The sequence below is a fragment of the Mustela nivalis genome (genome assembly GCF_964662115.1).
Source record: "Mustela nivalis genome assembly, chromosome: 8".
NCBI classification, from domain to species: Eukaryota; Metazoa; Chordata; class Mammalia; order Carnivora; family Mustelidae; genus Mustela; species Mustela nivalis.
This window is the reverse complement of record NC_139027.1, coordinates 122,656,849-122,669,525: the sequence shown is the minus strand read 5'-3', so window position 1 is coordinate 122,669,525 and position 12,677 is coordinate 122,656,849. Positions and strand designations below refer to the sequence as shown.

Below are 12,677 nucleotides of genomic sequence, written 5' to 3'. Positions count from 1 at the left end.
CCCGATTGCTGGTGTTATTTCTCTCAAGCCATGCACTGGGGCTCGGGGTGGAACCAAGTCACTATACATGGGCTTTGTGCTGGGCATTTTCACGTCTTTGATCATTATCTCACCCAAGAAGAAATTAAGACTCTGGATAAATAATTTGCTCAAGGTCATACCAGTAAACCCCAAGCTCATCTGACACACCTCTGTTGCCCTCAAATCAAAAATTGTGAGAAGCCCGATCACGGGGTTTATGGAGGAGGAAAGCTAAGGTCTCAGAAAGGCGTTCCACATTTCACCCTTGCCATCTGTGTGGGGTTGCTGGGTCCCACCCCAGTGTAGTAATCTGCAGCCACTTGCCTGAGTTCCTCAAACAGGTCAGACTGTATTTCTCCAGAAACGACTGTCTCTGTACTCACCAGTGGTAACAGGAGGCTACCCCCTTGCGTTAGTGTTGAATGATCCAGGGGCTGCTGCTACCATGTAGTCCATCAAGGTTGCTTTGTCTGTGGGGGATACTTATAAAATGTCATAGGCCCTGTTCTTTCTGGGAGAGGAGTTGAAGCAAATGCACGAGGACAAATACCGGTCACCAAGCTGAGTTCCTGACAACACAGAATATCAGATCTTGAGCTGGAGGAGGTCTGGTGGTCACAGTTGCTCTTAAAACCCCCATCACTCCGGCCTTCATGAATACACCCGACATGGATGGTCACTGGAGTCAGGCCCCAGCTGACTGCACTTCACTCGTTCATACTATACTTTTCCCTCTCTCCATTTTCATTTCCTTGCTCCTGTTCAGTCCTGAAACACTTGGGTGCCTGCCTTATGAGAGTCCAGGAAGTAGCCAGGTAGAGTATACAGGCTCCTCCATATAAATCATCTTACCCAGTTCTCACTGCATCCCTGCAAAGTAGTCAGTGCTTTTTTTATTTTATTTTTTTTTAAAAGATTTATTTTTTTTATTTATTTATTTTTTTAAGATTTTATTTATTTATTTGACAGAGAGAGATCACAAGGAGGCAGAGAGGCAGGCAGAGAGAGGAGGAAGCAGGCTCCCTGCTGAGCAGAGAGCCCGATGCGGGACTCGATCCCAGGACCCTGAGATCATGACCTGAGCTGAAGGCAGCGGTGTAACCCACTGAGCCACCCAGGCGCCCAAAAAGATTTATTTTTTTATTTGACAGACAGATCACAAGTAGGCAGAGAGAGGTGGGGAAGCAGGCTTCCTGCTGAGCGAGATTCTGATGCGGAGCTTAATCCCAGGACCCTGAGATCATGACCTGAGCCAAAGGCAGAGGTTTAACCCACTGAGCCACCCAGGGGTCCCCCAAGACATGCTTTTTAACACAAAATGGCTCCAGCTCAGACTATGAAGACTTCACTGGGACTCTGCCAGCTAGGGCACATTCCAGCTCAGGTTCTCCTCTTTCTCCCACGGAAGGCTGGTTTGAGACTTAAGTCCATGGGCACTTGGTGTGAAGAGCTGGAGAAGCCAGAGTGGAAGCATATCCTGTGTGAGGGAGTTCTAATCAAGATGTTGGGATGGGTGAGGCCAGTCTAGGATGTTGCCCATGGCAGGAAGGGGCCTGAACAGAGGCCCACCCTCCTGCTCTGGTTTGCATACTACTCTGATGTCTACCTTCATATCTGACAGGAATGACTTTCAGACTGGTCTCAAGGTGAGGTCCAAGAAGCCACCTGAGAATTAGTTTAAACACCTAGATTCGCTGCTTATTAGTTTACTGATCATGTATAGTTACCTGTAGGCTGGTTTCTCATCCATAAAATGGTACTAGCATGTATCTCACTGAACCACGATTAGGAAACATACAGGAAGGTGCAAAAGGCCCCAGCCGACAGTAGATGCTCAATAATAGGCTAAATATGAAAATGCACTATTGGAAAATTTTTCAGGCTAATTGACCTTGACCAAAACACTTAACTCTCCTTAGCCATTTCTTGCCTTGAAATGCAAATAGAGTATTAAAAGACCTTAAAAGACCACCAGAGACATGAGTCAAAGCCAATCAGCAAGGGTCGTTTATTGCAGGTTCGAACCTGGACCTCTGCGGCGCTCGTTGCCGATAACACCGAGAGGTCCAGAGCTGGGTTGGTGCAGGGTTTTTATAGACAGGTACAAACAAGTTTCGGGTGGGGCTGAGCTGATTGATTGACAGTTTGAACAGGCATACTTGGCGTCAGTGAATTGGGTCAGGGGACCCCGCGCGAAAGCAGACAAAGCAATCTTACAGAAGCAGAACTGGCTGGTTAGCCCACGCATGCGGAAAAAAGCACTATCAGGTTATTGAAGGCTTAGTTACTATCAAGTAAAGACAATTGGGAGTCTCCTGGTGGAATGTTACATTCCTGCTCTCAAGCATCCTTGTTAATGAGATTTAGGTTTAGAAGAAATTGAACTTTATTTACTTTTCCTTCTACCTCCACCTCCTTTCGTTTTCATGGAGGGGAGGGTGACATTAGGGCTTCAGGAACTGAGTTCTGTGTCCCTGGAAATTGGGCTATTGATAAGGTAACTTCTTTGTTGTAAATCTCAAGGACATTTGCAAACCAAGGGAGACTCATACCTTGCAGGACTGTGATCTCTGCAAGTTAACTATTTATGGTTTTATGGCAGTCAGGGGTGCCTGAGGAATGCTACACATATGGAGGGGAGCGGGTGAAGGGGGGTGGTGCAAGGCGCCAGCCTTTGCTTTGTCCTCAGCCAGCCTCCTGCTCCTTCAGCCTCTGCCTTCAGCTGGGGTCGTGATCTCAGGGTCCTGGGATCAAGCCCCTTATTGGGCTCTCTGCTCAGTAGGGAGCCTGTTTCCCCTTCTCTCTCTGCCTGCCTCTCTGCCTACTTGTGATTTCTGTCAAATAAATAAATAAAATTTTAAAAAAATTAAAATTAAAAAAAAAAAAAAAACATGTCTTGGGGGACCTCAGTCTATTAAGTGTCTGCCTTAGGCTCAGGTCATGATCCCACAGTCCTGGGATGTAGCCCCGAGTCAGGCTCCTTGCTCAGCAGGGGAATCTGCTTCTCCCTCTGCCCCTCCCTTTGCTTGTGCGCGCTCTCCTCTCTCTCTCATTGACTCACTCTCAGTTAAAATCTTTAAGGGCGCCTGCGTGGCTCAGCTGGTTAGAGCCTCTGCCTTCAGCTCTGGTCATGATCCCAGAGTCCTGGGATCAAGCCCCACATCGGGCTCTCTGCTCAACAGGGAGCCTACTTTCCCCCCACCCCTCTTTCTGACTACTTGTGATCTTTGTCTGGCAAATAAATAAATAAAATCCTTTTAAAATAAATAAATAAATAAATAAAATCTTTAAGGAAAAGAAAAATCATGTCTCCAAGAATACTAAGCCCCTAATGGAAAGGTAGCAGTATGTGTGGTTAGATTTTACCAGATGGGGATTTTATTTAAATTTTAATGACTGAAAGTAACACAATCACAGGCAGTTCTGTCAGAAATTGATTTATCCTAGCTGAGTGACATTCAAATATAGGCTATACATCAGAACACCTGGAGGGCTGTGGAAAGCAATTGCTGGCCCCACCTATGGGGTTTTGATCTAGTAGATCTGAGATGGGTTTCAAGAATTCCTGTGTCTAACAAACTCTCACACGATGCTGAGGACTGGGACCACACTTGGAGAACCACTACCCAGGTCTTGTTACTCAAAGTGTGGTTTATGGACCAGCTATGTGGTTATTGCCTGTGGGTTGTTAGCAATGCAGAGCCTTCAATCCCACCTAGATCAACTGAACTAGAATCTGCTATTTAACAAGATCCCCAAGGGATACCTGTATACATTAAAGGTTAGGACACAGCACTCCAAGGCAGTGCTTCCCCCAAAGCCAGTTGAGGGCATCTCTTGGAGTATATAAAATTCAGATTCCTCGGCTTTCCTCTGGTGGCTTGGATTCAGAAGATGGAGGAGGAGCCCAGGAATCTGATACCGACAAGAACTTCAGATGATTATAATGGTCAGGTAAGCATGGGAAACTCCTCATTTACCTCAGTTCTGTGTTCCTCAGGCAGGACCAAACCACAAAACCAGAGAAAAACCTCTCCCTCTGGGATCATGACAAGGCAGCTGCTTCTCCTTTAGAAACAGGAACTTGGGGAAGGTGGCTCCTTGATGGTCTGTGATGCCGTCAGAGGAAATGGGTGGTTATGAGAACCACAGAGCCTGCAGGTGTGAGCTGGGAGCCCCGAGGACGCTATGACAAAGCTGAAAGAGCCCTGGGCCTTCTTTCCTGGCCTGGCTGTGCTTGGGAGGGCTGTCCAGTGTTGGGGGGTCCCTAAGGAGCACCAGTCTCCTGTCTCATCCCAGGTCTACAAACTGCTGACCACAGCAGATGCAGAGCTACCCAAAGGGTTACCAAAAGCATCTCCCTGAAGAGTCTCCCAGGCTGAGAGGATTCTGAGTGTCATAGGACTAAGGACTTTGGCAGATGTTCCAAAGGGCCCTCCAACGTCCTAACCTCTCCAACCAAAGCATGCATCTAAGCTGAGCCCCCGCCCCAAGCTTTGATGACAGGAAATCAAGTAAGTACGTTTGCTTTTGTTTTCTGATGGCCCCGGGACTATGAAGAATGCTAGGCTGGGAGTGGGCTTTCTACTGGGGGGAAAAGTTCCAGGAAAATAAGTTGTTCTGTTGACAATGTAAGGGGGGTAGTTTTGAGGGTCCCTGAAGGAACCCAGGCTCCAGTATTCCTTCCGCCTTTGACTGCCCCCCCCCCGCCGCCCCGAGAATTACATTATGCCCTCCAGCTTGTCTTCATGCCCATTCTGGTCCCATCTCAGTCACCAATGTGCTTGTATGATTTTGGGGCCGTCTCTTGGCTACAGCCTCCCAACATCAGTGAATGAAAGAAGTCTGAATTCTAATCTCTGAAGACGTTTTTGGATATAGAGTCTACAGTTCCTTGCCAAAGGGTGATGTTTCTCACTTGAGAGAGACAGGTCTCCCTTTAGCTCAATCCAAATTCATCACCTACCCCCACCACTGAGAAATATCTTCAGAAGCACAAAAACACAAAAGACGTGGATCTGTAGACCCAGCTCTGCACTAAGCAGTCGTGGGAGAGTGAGCACGAGGGTGCCCTCTCTGAGCCCTGATCACTGTATATGAATGGGTTTCAAAGCTGCCAGCCTCTCAAAGGGTTAAGTGAAAAGATAAAAAAACAACAGCAGGCAGTGTGCTGCTGGTCTCAGCGGCCTTTACTCTTTCCTTCTACCCACTGGCCCAGGCCCCCAAGAAAGTGCCTGGCACACAGTACATTGTTCAAATGTTTGTGCAGTTAATAATTAGATCATTTCTAAAGTTTTGACCACCACCACCACCTGGGCACGTGTACCCCGTGGTCTTTATTTCACCTCCAGGAAGCTGCCTGGCCCTGACCAGGCCAGGTGAAGGGAGCTGGCAGAGCTCAGGGAAGGGGATGTTTCCAGCATGAGTGTGGTTCTCCTACCTCTCTTGGGTCCATCCCCCAGCTCCATCTGCTGTAGGAAGAAGTCTCTGGGTTTAGTGCAGTTGGTGATTGTGGTGATTTTGTCTTAATGAAGGAGGGGAAAGGAAACTAACAATTACTGAGCACCCACTCTATGTCAGCTCCGCAACTTCTCCCCACAAATCAGTGGAGTTGGTAATATCCCCGATTCAAAGACGAGACAGAGGCTACATGCTTTGTGTGAGGAGGTAACAACTGGAGCCTGGTTGGTTTGAATTAATCACTCATACTACCCAGGAGAGCTCTCTCTCTGAGGTTTTCTGGACTCAACGTCTGCACAGTTCAGCATAGAGCTTGTATCTGATACCCAAGGGGAAAGGAAAGGCTGGGGAGCAGCAGGAATGTTGAAAACCTGATGTAAAGGGGAACCCTAGCAGGGAGGGCATTAGAGACCTCCTCAGGAAGCAGCAATACCATCTCATCCTACTGAGGCTTCAGGATCCCAAAGTCTGAGAAGGAAGTGGCTACCAGGAGCCATTTCCTAAAGATGGACCTGTTTTCTATTAAGGAACTTCATCCCCATGAGTACAGAACTCTCCATGATAATGACAAAACCCCAATTTTATCCAGGCATGGTGAGGGGTTCAAAGGCAAGGCCAGAGCCTGCTATGTCACTGCCATTCTGTGAGCTCCTCCAGGGAACCAAGCTAGGATAACTATTCCCCGTCTCCATGAAAAGGATGACCAGAATGAAAGGATGAAAAGAATGGAAACACTTTCCTGAAACACTTTGATAAAATGTTTGAAAAAATTAGCATTACTCTGGAAATTAAAATTGTTCTAAGACACCTGTCCAAAGAGCTACTAATCACTGTCCATTTAGTTAGTGTGTTGAATGTCTTTTATGGGCCAGATACCTTATGAATTGTTGAGGAAATAGGAAAGCAAAAAGAGATCTTTGTCCTCACTGAGCTGTGGAATAACGGCAAATTAAACAAGTGAACACTCTAATAAATGAATAATAATTAAAACTTGGGAAGGGGGGTTCCTGGCTGGCTCAATCAGTAGAGCATATGATTCTGGATCTCAGAGTTACGAGTTTGAGCCCCATGTCGGGTGTAGACATTACTTAAAAATAAAATCTAAAAACAAAACCAAACTTGGGAAGGAATACAACAGCTTGCTGAGAAAAAGAAAAATGGGGAAAGTTCCCAGGAGTGGCCTCCGGTGAAGCAACATTCAGAGCGCAATAAAAAGTGTGCCCTGACCAAGCTTCTTGCAGGCCTTATCTTTTGGACCCAAATATTGGGTATTGGTATCCCCATTTTTTTTTCAGACGAGGAAATGGAGGCAAAGAGCAGGGAAATGGCTCAACAGCCAATCCCTCCAAAGACTCGCAAGTCATCCCTGTGGCGTACAGCTTCCCAATCATCTTACTTTGCCCTGTTGACACCAATAACTGTGTGCTCAGTGTCACCTTAGCTTGTTGTAAGTCGCCTCAGATTCCCCCTTGCCTACCTCTAACCTTAGTCACAGTTCCTTTCATGGTCCCCTGCCAATGTTATCCCAGGTCAGGAAATGGTTCTGAGTAGGTCATAGGAATGATGGCTGGGGGATTCAGAGAAATCTTCCCAGAGAAGGGTGGGAGCCAGACAGGCTCCCAGGGGAAAGAGCAGTCCAGCCAGTGGCTGGGCCCCCATACAGGTAAAGGCCCAGAAACAGAGAACAGAGCATGGCTGGAGTATGGAAAAGTGGGCCCACCAGAGGAAACAGGGTCCAGCTGCTGAGATGAAATTCTTCAGAGACTGGTGGAGGGGCTGGAGCCTGGTCCTGTTGGGAGGGGGATCATTTGCTCTTGTCAGCAGGACTGAGCTGGGGAGGGAGAGGGTGTCTGGGGACCAGGGCCTCTGTGTCCATTGCAGCATCTCTTTCAGATTTCTCTTGGCCATGTACTTCCGAGTGTTCTGCTGAGGAACGATGGGAGGTCAACCCAGCAGAGGGAAAACCCTGCCAAGCCCCAGCTCGAGTCCCTCTGTTCAAGAACCGGGCCCTGTGCCCATGCAAGCAGGTAGGCTTCCCAGACACAGTAAGGCTGCTCGGCCCCAGACATTGCTGCCTCTGTGAGCCTTCCTGACCTGCCACTCCAGCACGGCTTCCGGTGTCAATGAGCACCTGCTGTATACCAGGACCTTCCCTGTGAACCATGCAGGCAGGATCCCTGCTCTGGGGGAGCTTACATTTCAGCAGTCAGAATGTTGAACAACCAGATAAACTAGAAAATGTGGGAGAGTGACGGGTGTTAACCAGGAGGGTTTCCCTCCTCCTCAGTCAGTTTATTGAGAAATTGAGCTGGCAACTCCAAGACCAACCCTAGTTCGTAGCTCTCCAAAGGTACGTTGTTATAATAGCTTCTGGCTGTCTGTGGCCATTTAAATTCAAAGTAAAATTCATTAAAATGAAATTAAGTTAAATATGTAGCTACTCAGTCACACCAGTTGCATTTCAAGTGCTCAGTAGCCATATGTGGCTAGTGGCTACCTATTGGACAGCACAGTTACAGAACATTTCCTTCATCACAGAAAGTTCTATAGGATACAGTGTCTTTTTTTTTTTTTTTTTAATTTATTTGACAGAAATCACAAGTAGGCAGAGAGAGAAGGGGAAGTGAAGCAGGCTCCCTGCTGAGCAGAGAGCCCGATGTGGGGCTCGATCCCAGGACCCTGAGATCATGACCAGAACCGAAGGCAAAGGCTTAACCCACTGAGCCACCCAGGCACCCCCACAGTGTCCCTGCTTATCCTGTGAAATACTGGAAGCAAAATTAGAGCTATGGTAGTTGGAAAAAATCAGGATCTATAATGCCTATGCTGAGCCTATGACTGTGGTTTTCAAGATAGTCCTAACTAAAAATGCCAGTTTTTAAGACAATTGGACAATCAAAATATCCTAGAAATTCTTTAATTTTTTAAAAGATTTTATTTATTTATTTGACAGACAGAGATCACAAGGAGGCAGAGAGGCAGGCAGAGAGAGAGAGGGGGAAGCAGGCTCCCCACTGAGCAGAGAGCCTGGTGGTGGGGCTCAATCCCAGGACCCTGAGATCATGACCTGAGCCGAAGGCAGAGGCTTTAACCCACTGAGCCACCCAGGCGCCCCAAATTCTATAATTTTGATATTGAAACTATAGGCCCAGTTTGTTTCTTGTTGCCCCAAATTACCCACAAATCCTTTCTCAAATCACATCCTGATTTGGGGTTTTGATGATGTATTCACGGTTTTCCGGCGAAAGAGAACCAGTAGGGTATGTGTACATGGGTGTGTGTGTGTGTGTGTGTGTGTGTGTGTGTATAGACATAGAATTTATTTTAAGAAATTGGTTCATGCAACTGTGGGAGCTTGCAAGGCAAAAATCTGCTGGGCAGGCTGGCAGGCCAGAGGCCCAAGGAAGTTAATGCTACAGAATTCCAGGGTCAAGTCTGGAATTCCCTCTTCCTTGGCAGACCTCACTCTCTTTCTCTTAAGATCTTCCACTGACTTGGGGTGCCTGGGTGGCTCAGTAGGTGAAGCCTCTACCTTTGGCTCAGGCCATGATCTCAGGGTCCTGATCGAGCCCCAAATCAGGCTCTCTGCTCAGCAAGGAGCCAGCTTCCCCTCCTCTCTCTCTCTCTCTCTGCCTGCCTCTCTGCCTACTTGTGATCTCTCTGTCAAATAAATAAAATCTTAAAAAAAAAAAAAAATCAGGTATACTGGGGCACCTGGGTGGCTTACTCAGTTAAATGTCTGCATTTGACTCAGGTAATGGTTTCTGAGTCCCAAGGATCCAGCCCCACAGTGGGTTCCCCACTCATTGGGGAGTCTGCTTTTCCCTCTGACCCTCCCCCTCTTGTGTGCTCGCTCTCTCTCTCTCTCAAATAATAAATAAAATCTTAAAAAAAAAAAAGAAAAGAATCAGCTATACTGACAGGATAACATATTTTAAGATGTGGAAATACGGGGCACCTGGGTGGCTCAGTAGGTTAAAGCCTCTGCCTTTGCTCAGGGTCATGATCCCAAGGTCCTGGGGCTCTCTGCTCAGCAGGGAGCCTGCTTCCTCCTCTCTCTCTGCCTGCCTCTCTGCCTGCTTGTGATCTCTGTCTGTCTTTATTAACTTATCAAATAAATAAATAAAATCTTTATATTAAAAAAAAAAGATCTTCCACTGACTGAATGAGACCCATCCACATTATGGGAGGTAATTACCTTATTCAAAGTCCACTGACTTGGGGCGCCTGGGTGGCTCAGTGGGTTAAGCCGCTGCTTTCGGCTCAGGTCATGATCTCAGGGTCCTGGGATCAAGTCCCACATCGGGCTCTCTGCTCGGCAGGGAGCCTGCTTCCTTCTCTCTCTCTCTCTCTCTCTGCCTGCCTCTCCATCTACTTGTGATTTCTCTCTGTCAAATAAATAAATAAAATCTTTAAAAAAAAAAAAAAAAAGTCCACTGACTTAAATTGTTATCTCATCTTAAAAACATCTTAACAGCAACATCTAGACATCTAGGCTGCTGTTAGACCTAGTATTTGGGTACTGTGGGCTAGCCATGTTGATACACAAAATTAACCATCACAGATTACAAACCACTCTAAACCAAGCAGCACTTTTAGGAGGAAGGACATGGACATACCCTTAAGCAGAACCGGGAAACTGTAGAGCCAGATATCTGGATGTCTGTGTTTGGGCAGAAACTATCCCCAGTCTGAAAACTTCCCTGTAATGGCTGGGGCCTCCTCCCCCTCCTCAGCCCTGCCCTAAGATATTCCTCTCTCTAATGCCAGCCTCCCACAGACATTAACACCCTAGGTGCTGTCCTTCTCCTGGTGGGGAGGCAGGTGCCTCCTTTTAGTCTCTCAGTCTGCAGGGAGCCTGGGGCCCACCAGGCCCTACAGGAAGAGACCTGGAAACCACACAGACCTCCCCCTCATTTCCTCTGAATCTAGCATAGGCTATGGCCCCAAAGCTGCTCTGAGTCATGGCCAGGCTGCTGAGGGGGCTGACTCCCAGCAGGTGCTCTGGGGGCTTTCCCTGCCAGTGAGACATGAGGGGAGCTGCGTTTCCTTCTCTGACAGGGTCCACGGGGGAGGGAAGGGCCTCTCTCTTGGTATGTCAACCCCTGAGCCCAGCAGGAACACAGATCTGGGGCAGCCCCTCCCATGAATCATTCATCCATCAGTCTTGCATCCATCTAGGATCTACCAAGTCTCTACCCCCATACTGGGCCTTGTGCCAGGACCAGGGGGTATAGTAATGGACAAGATAGGCACAGTCCCTGCCTTCAGGGACAGTCAAGCCCCAAAGACAGGCTCTAAACCCATAATCGATTACAATTGTGTTCAATTTTGGTGACAGTGCATTTTAAGGGACTCTGATTAAGAGTGTGTGCTGAGAGACTCATCAGGAAGGCTTCACCAAGGAAGGCTTTCACATCCAGGGTGTGAAAGATGAAGGCAAGTCAGCCAGGCAGATGGGTCCATCAGGGACAGCATATGCAGCCCAGGGGCAACATGGGGCTCAATGCCAGGGCTTCCAGGAGAAGAAGAGGTTGGGTCCTTCCAGGCCACTTGGCTTCACCATTGTTGAAGGAGGCTCTCCACAAGATTTGCTTGCATTGTTATGCAGGCGTCAGGCATGTCCTGGCCCTGTGGGATGGCCCTGTGCAGCACACAGCTCTGAGGAGTTCCAGTCCAGAGTCACCACATAGATCTGCACATGTGTCTGGGAGAACACATAGGAACCAGTCCCTTTCCAGGATCACAGTCTCATTCTTCCCATGTCCACCTGGAGTACAGGCCCTTATACCACACAGTTCCAGCTCCAGGTCTGCCCCACTGATGCCCCCCATCCCCTCGGTCCTTGTCTGTCCATCTGTTCTCCTTCCCCTATCTCCTGAGGCATCTGTCTAGAGGGTATCACAGAGCCCTCTGAGGCCTTGGCCCCTTCAGGAGCATCTATGAGATAAACAGATAAACTTTTCGTGTTGACCTTGACTGTTTTTCATAGCTTGATGCATTGATGTGCTGACAAGTGTGTCTCTCTTTTCCCTTTGTTTCAGAGACCCCTACTGAAATGGGATAGAGGAAGGAGAGGGAGGGATGTGGGTGAAGTGAATCTCAGCAGCCTGTGGAGGCTGGGTTTTCCAGGATGGGAAGGCCTGGACAGGCATCAGGACGTCTAGTCAGACTAGGCGGGCTGATCCCTGAGGTAGATGAGGGCATGAGCATCCTGTGCGGAGGGAGCCGCTTGCCACCTACCATCCAATCTCAAAATTGTCTTCTTGGCCGCCATGTCCTTGGGACCAGTCCTGGCGTGATGGTGTGGTGTAGGGGGGGAACTTGGCATCCTCTAGCTCTGTGAATCCCTCTCTGAATGTCAGCATCCCAGGGAGTCTAGGCCTTTTTCGGAGAGGTGCTACCACTGTCTTGCCAAGTACCCCCAACCTGGGCCCATGAGTAGCCACAATGGTCACCCACCCCAACAGCGCCCCATGGGCAGAGGAATAGGGACTGGCATAGGAGCCATTCCTGGCACAGTGCCCTGTCCCACCTCAGTTGCCTTGCTGTGTGATGTGGTGACCAGAGAGGACTACCTCAGGAGCTTGAGAGGGCTGGAGTGATGTACCCAGTCAGACCCTGACATAGCAGCTGCTCAGTAGAGAATGGCAGGCATGAGGCCAGGACACTTGACTGGGCTGCACATACCTCTTAGGTGTCTACTCTGGGCCAGGCCTGGCAAAGCGGGCCCCTGGCACCCCACCTCTTCTTGGGGCAGCACGGACCTTCACTGGTCATTCTGGACAAACACCATGGGAGAGACATGCTACCCACATGCATGGCACTCTAAAGTTACAAAGCCTGTCCACATCTGTGATTTCACTGGCCCTTCCAGCAGCCCTCTTCCTCCCATGCTTACCCTGGACCTCAGCCCTAAATGTTAGTCCATTCAGTGCTCACATCATTAGAACTTCCAGAAACCACCTTCTAGAAACTGATCTCCGAGATCTGTGCTGATACCTGCTTAGAGCTATAGTTTTTAAGTTTGCTGAGCAGCAGAATCCTTTTATCAAGGCCTTCTTGAACATCTCCATATAAAAAGCAATTGTAGCCAGGAGCCCCACTCCTCTTGCCACACCAACCCTTTCCCTGAGTGACCCCAAAAGATGTCTGGGCATCTGTAGGGCTCTTCAGAGGCCACTGGAAAATCTTCA

At 48.5% G+C, this 12,677-nt stretch overlaps 1 protein-coding gene across 3 annotated transcripts in view; it reads left to right on the top strand.

Annotated features, from left to right (window-relative positions):
• Positions 1 to 4,191: 4,191 nt before the first annotated feature.
• The window catches only part of SLA2 (Src like adaptor 2), a 30,712-nt gene continuing 22,226 nt past the window's right edge, over positions 4,192 to 12,677 (top strand). For 2 of the 3 annotated variants that reach the window (XM_082746284.1, XM_082746286.1), the window contains exons 1-2: positions 4,192 to 4,535; positions 7,375 to 7,508. In XM_082746284.1, the coding sequence (XP_082602410.1) occupies positions 7,418 to 7,508 (91 nt within the window). In that variant the 5' untranslated portion in view covers positions 4,192 to 4,535; positions 7,375 to 7,417. Of the gene's footprint in view, positions 4,540 to 7,374; positions 7,509 to 12,677 lie in introns of all 3 variants that reach the window. The other variant, XM_082746285.1, reaches the window with a different exon arrangement.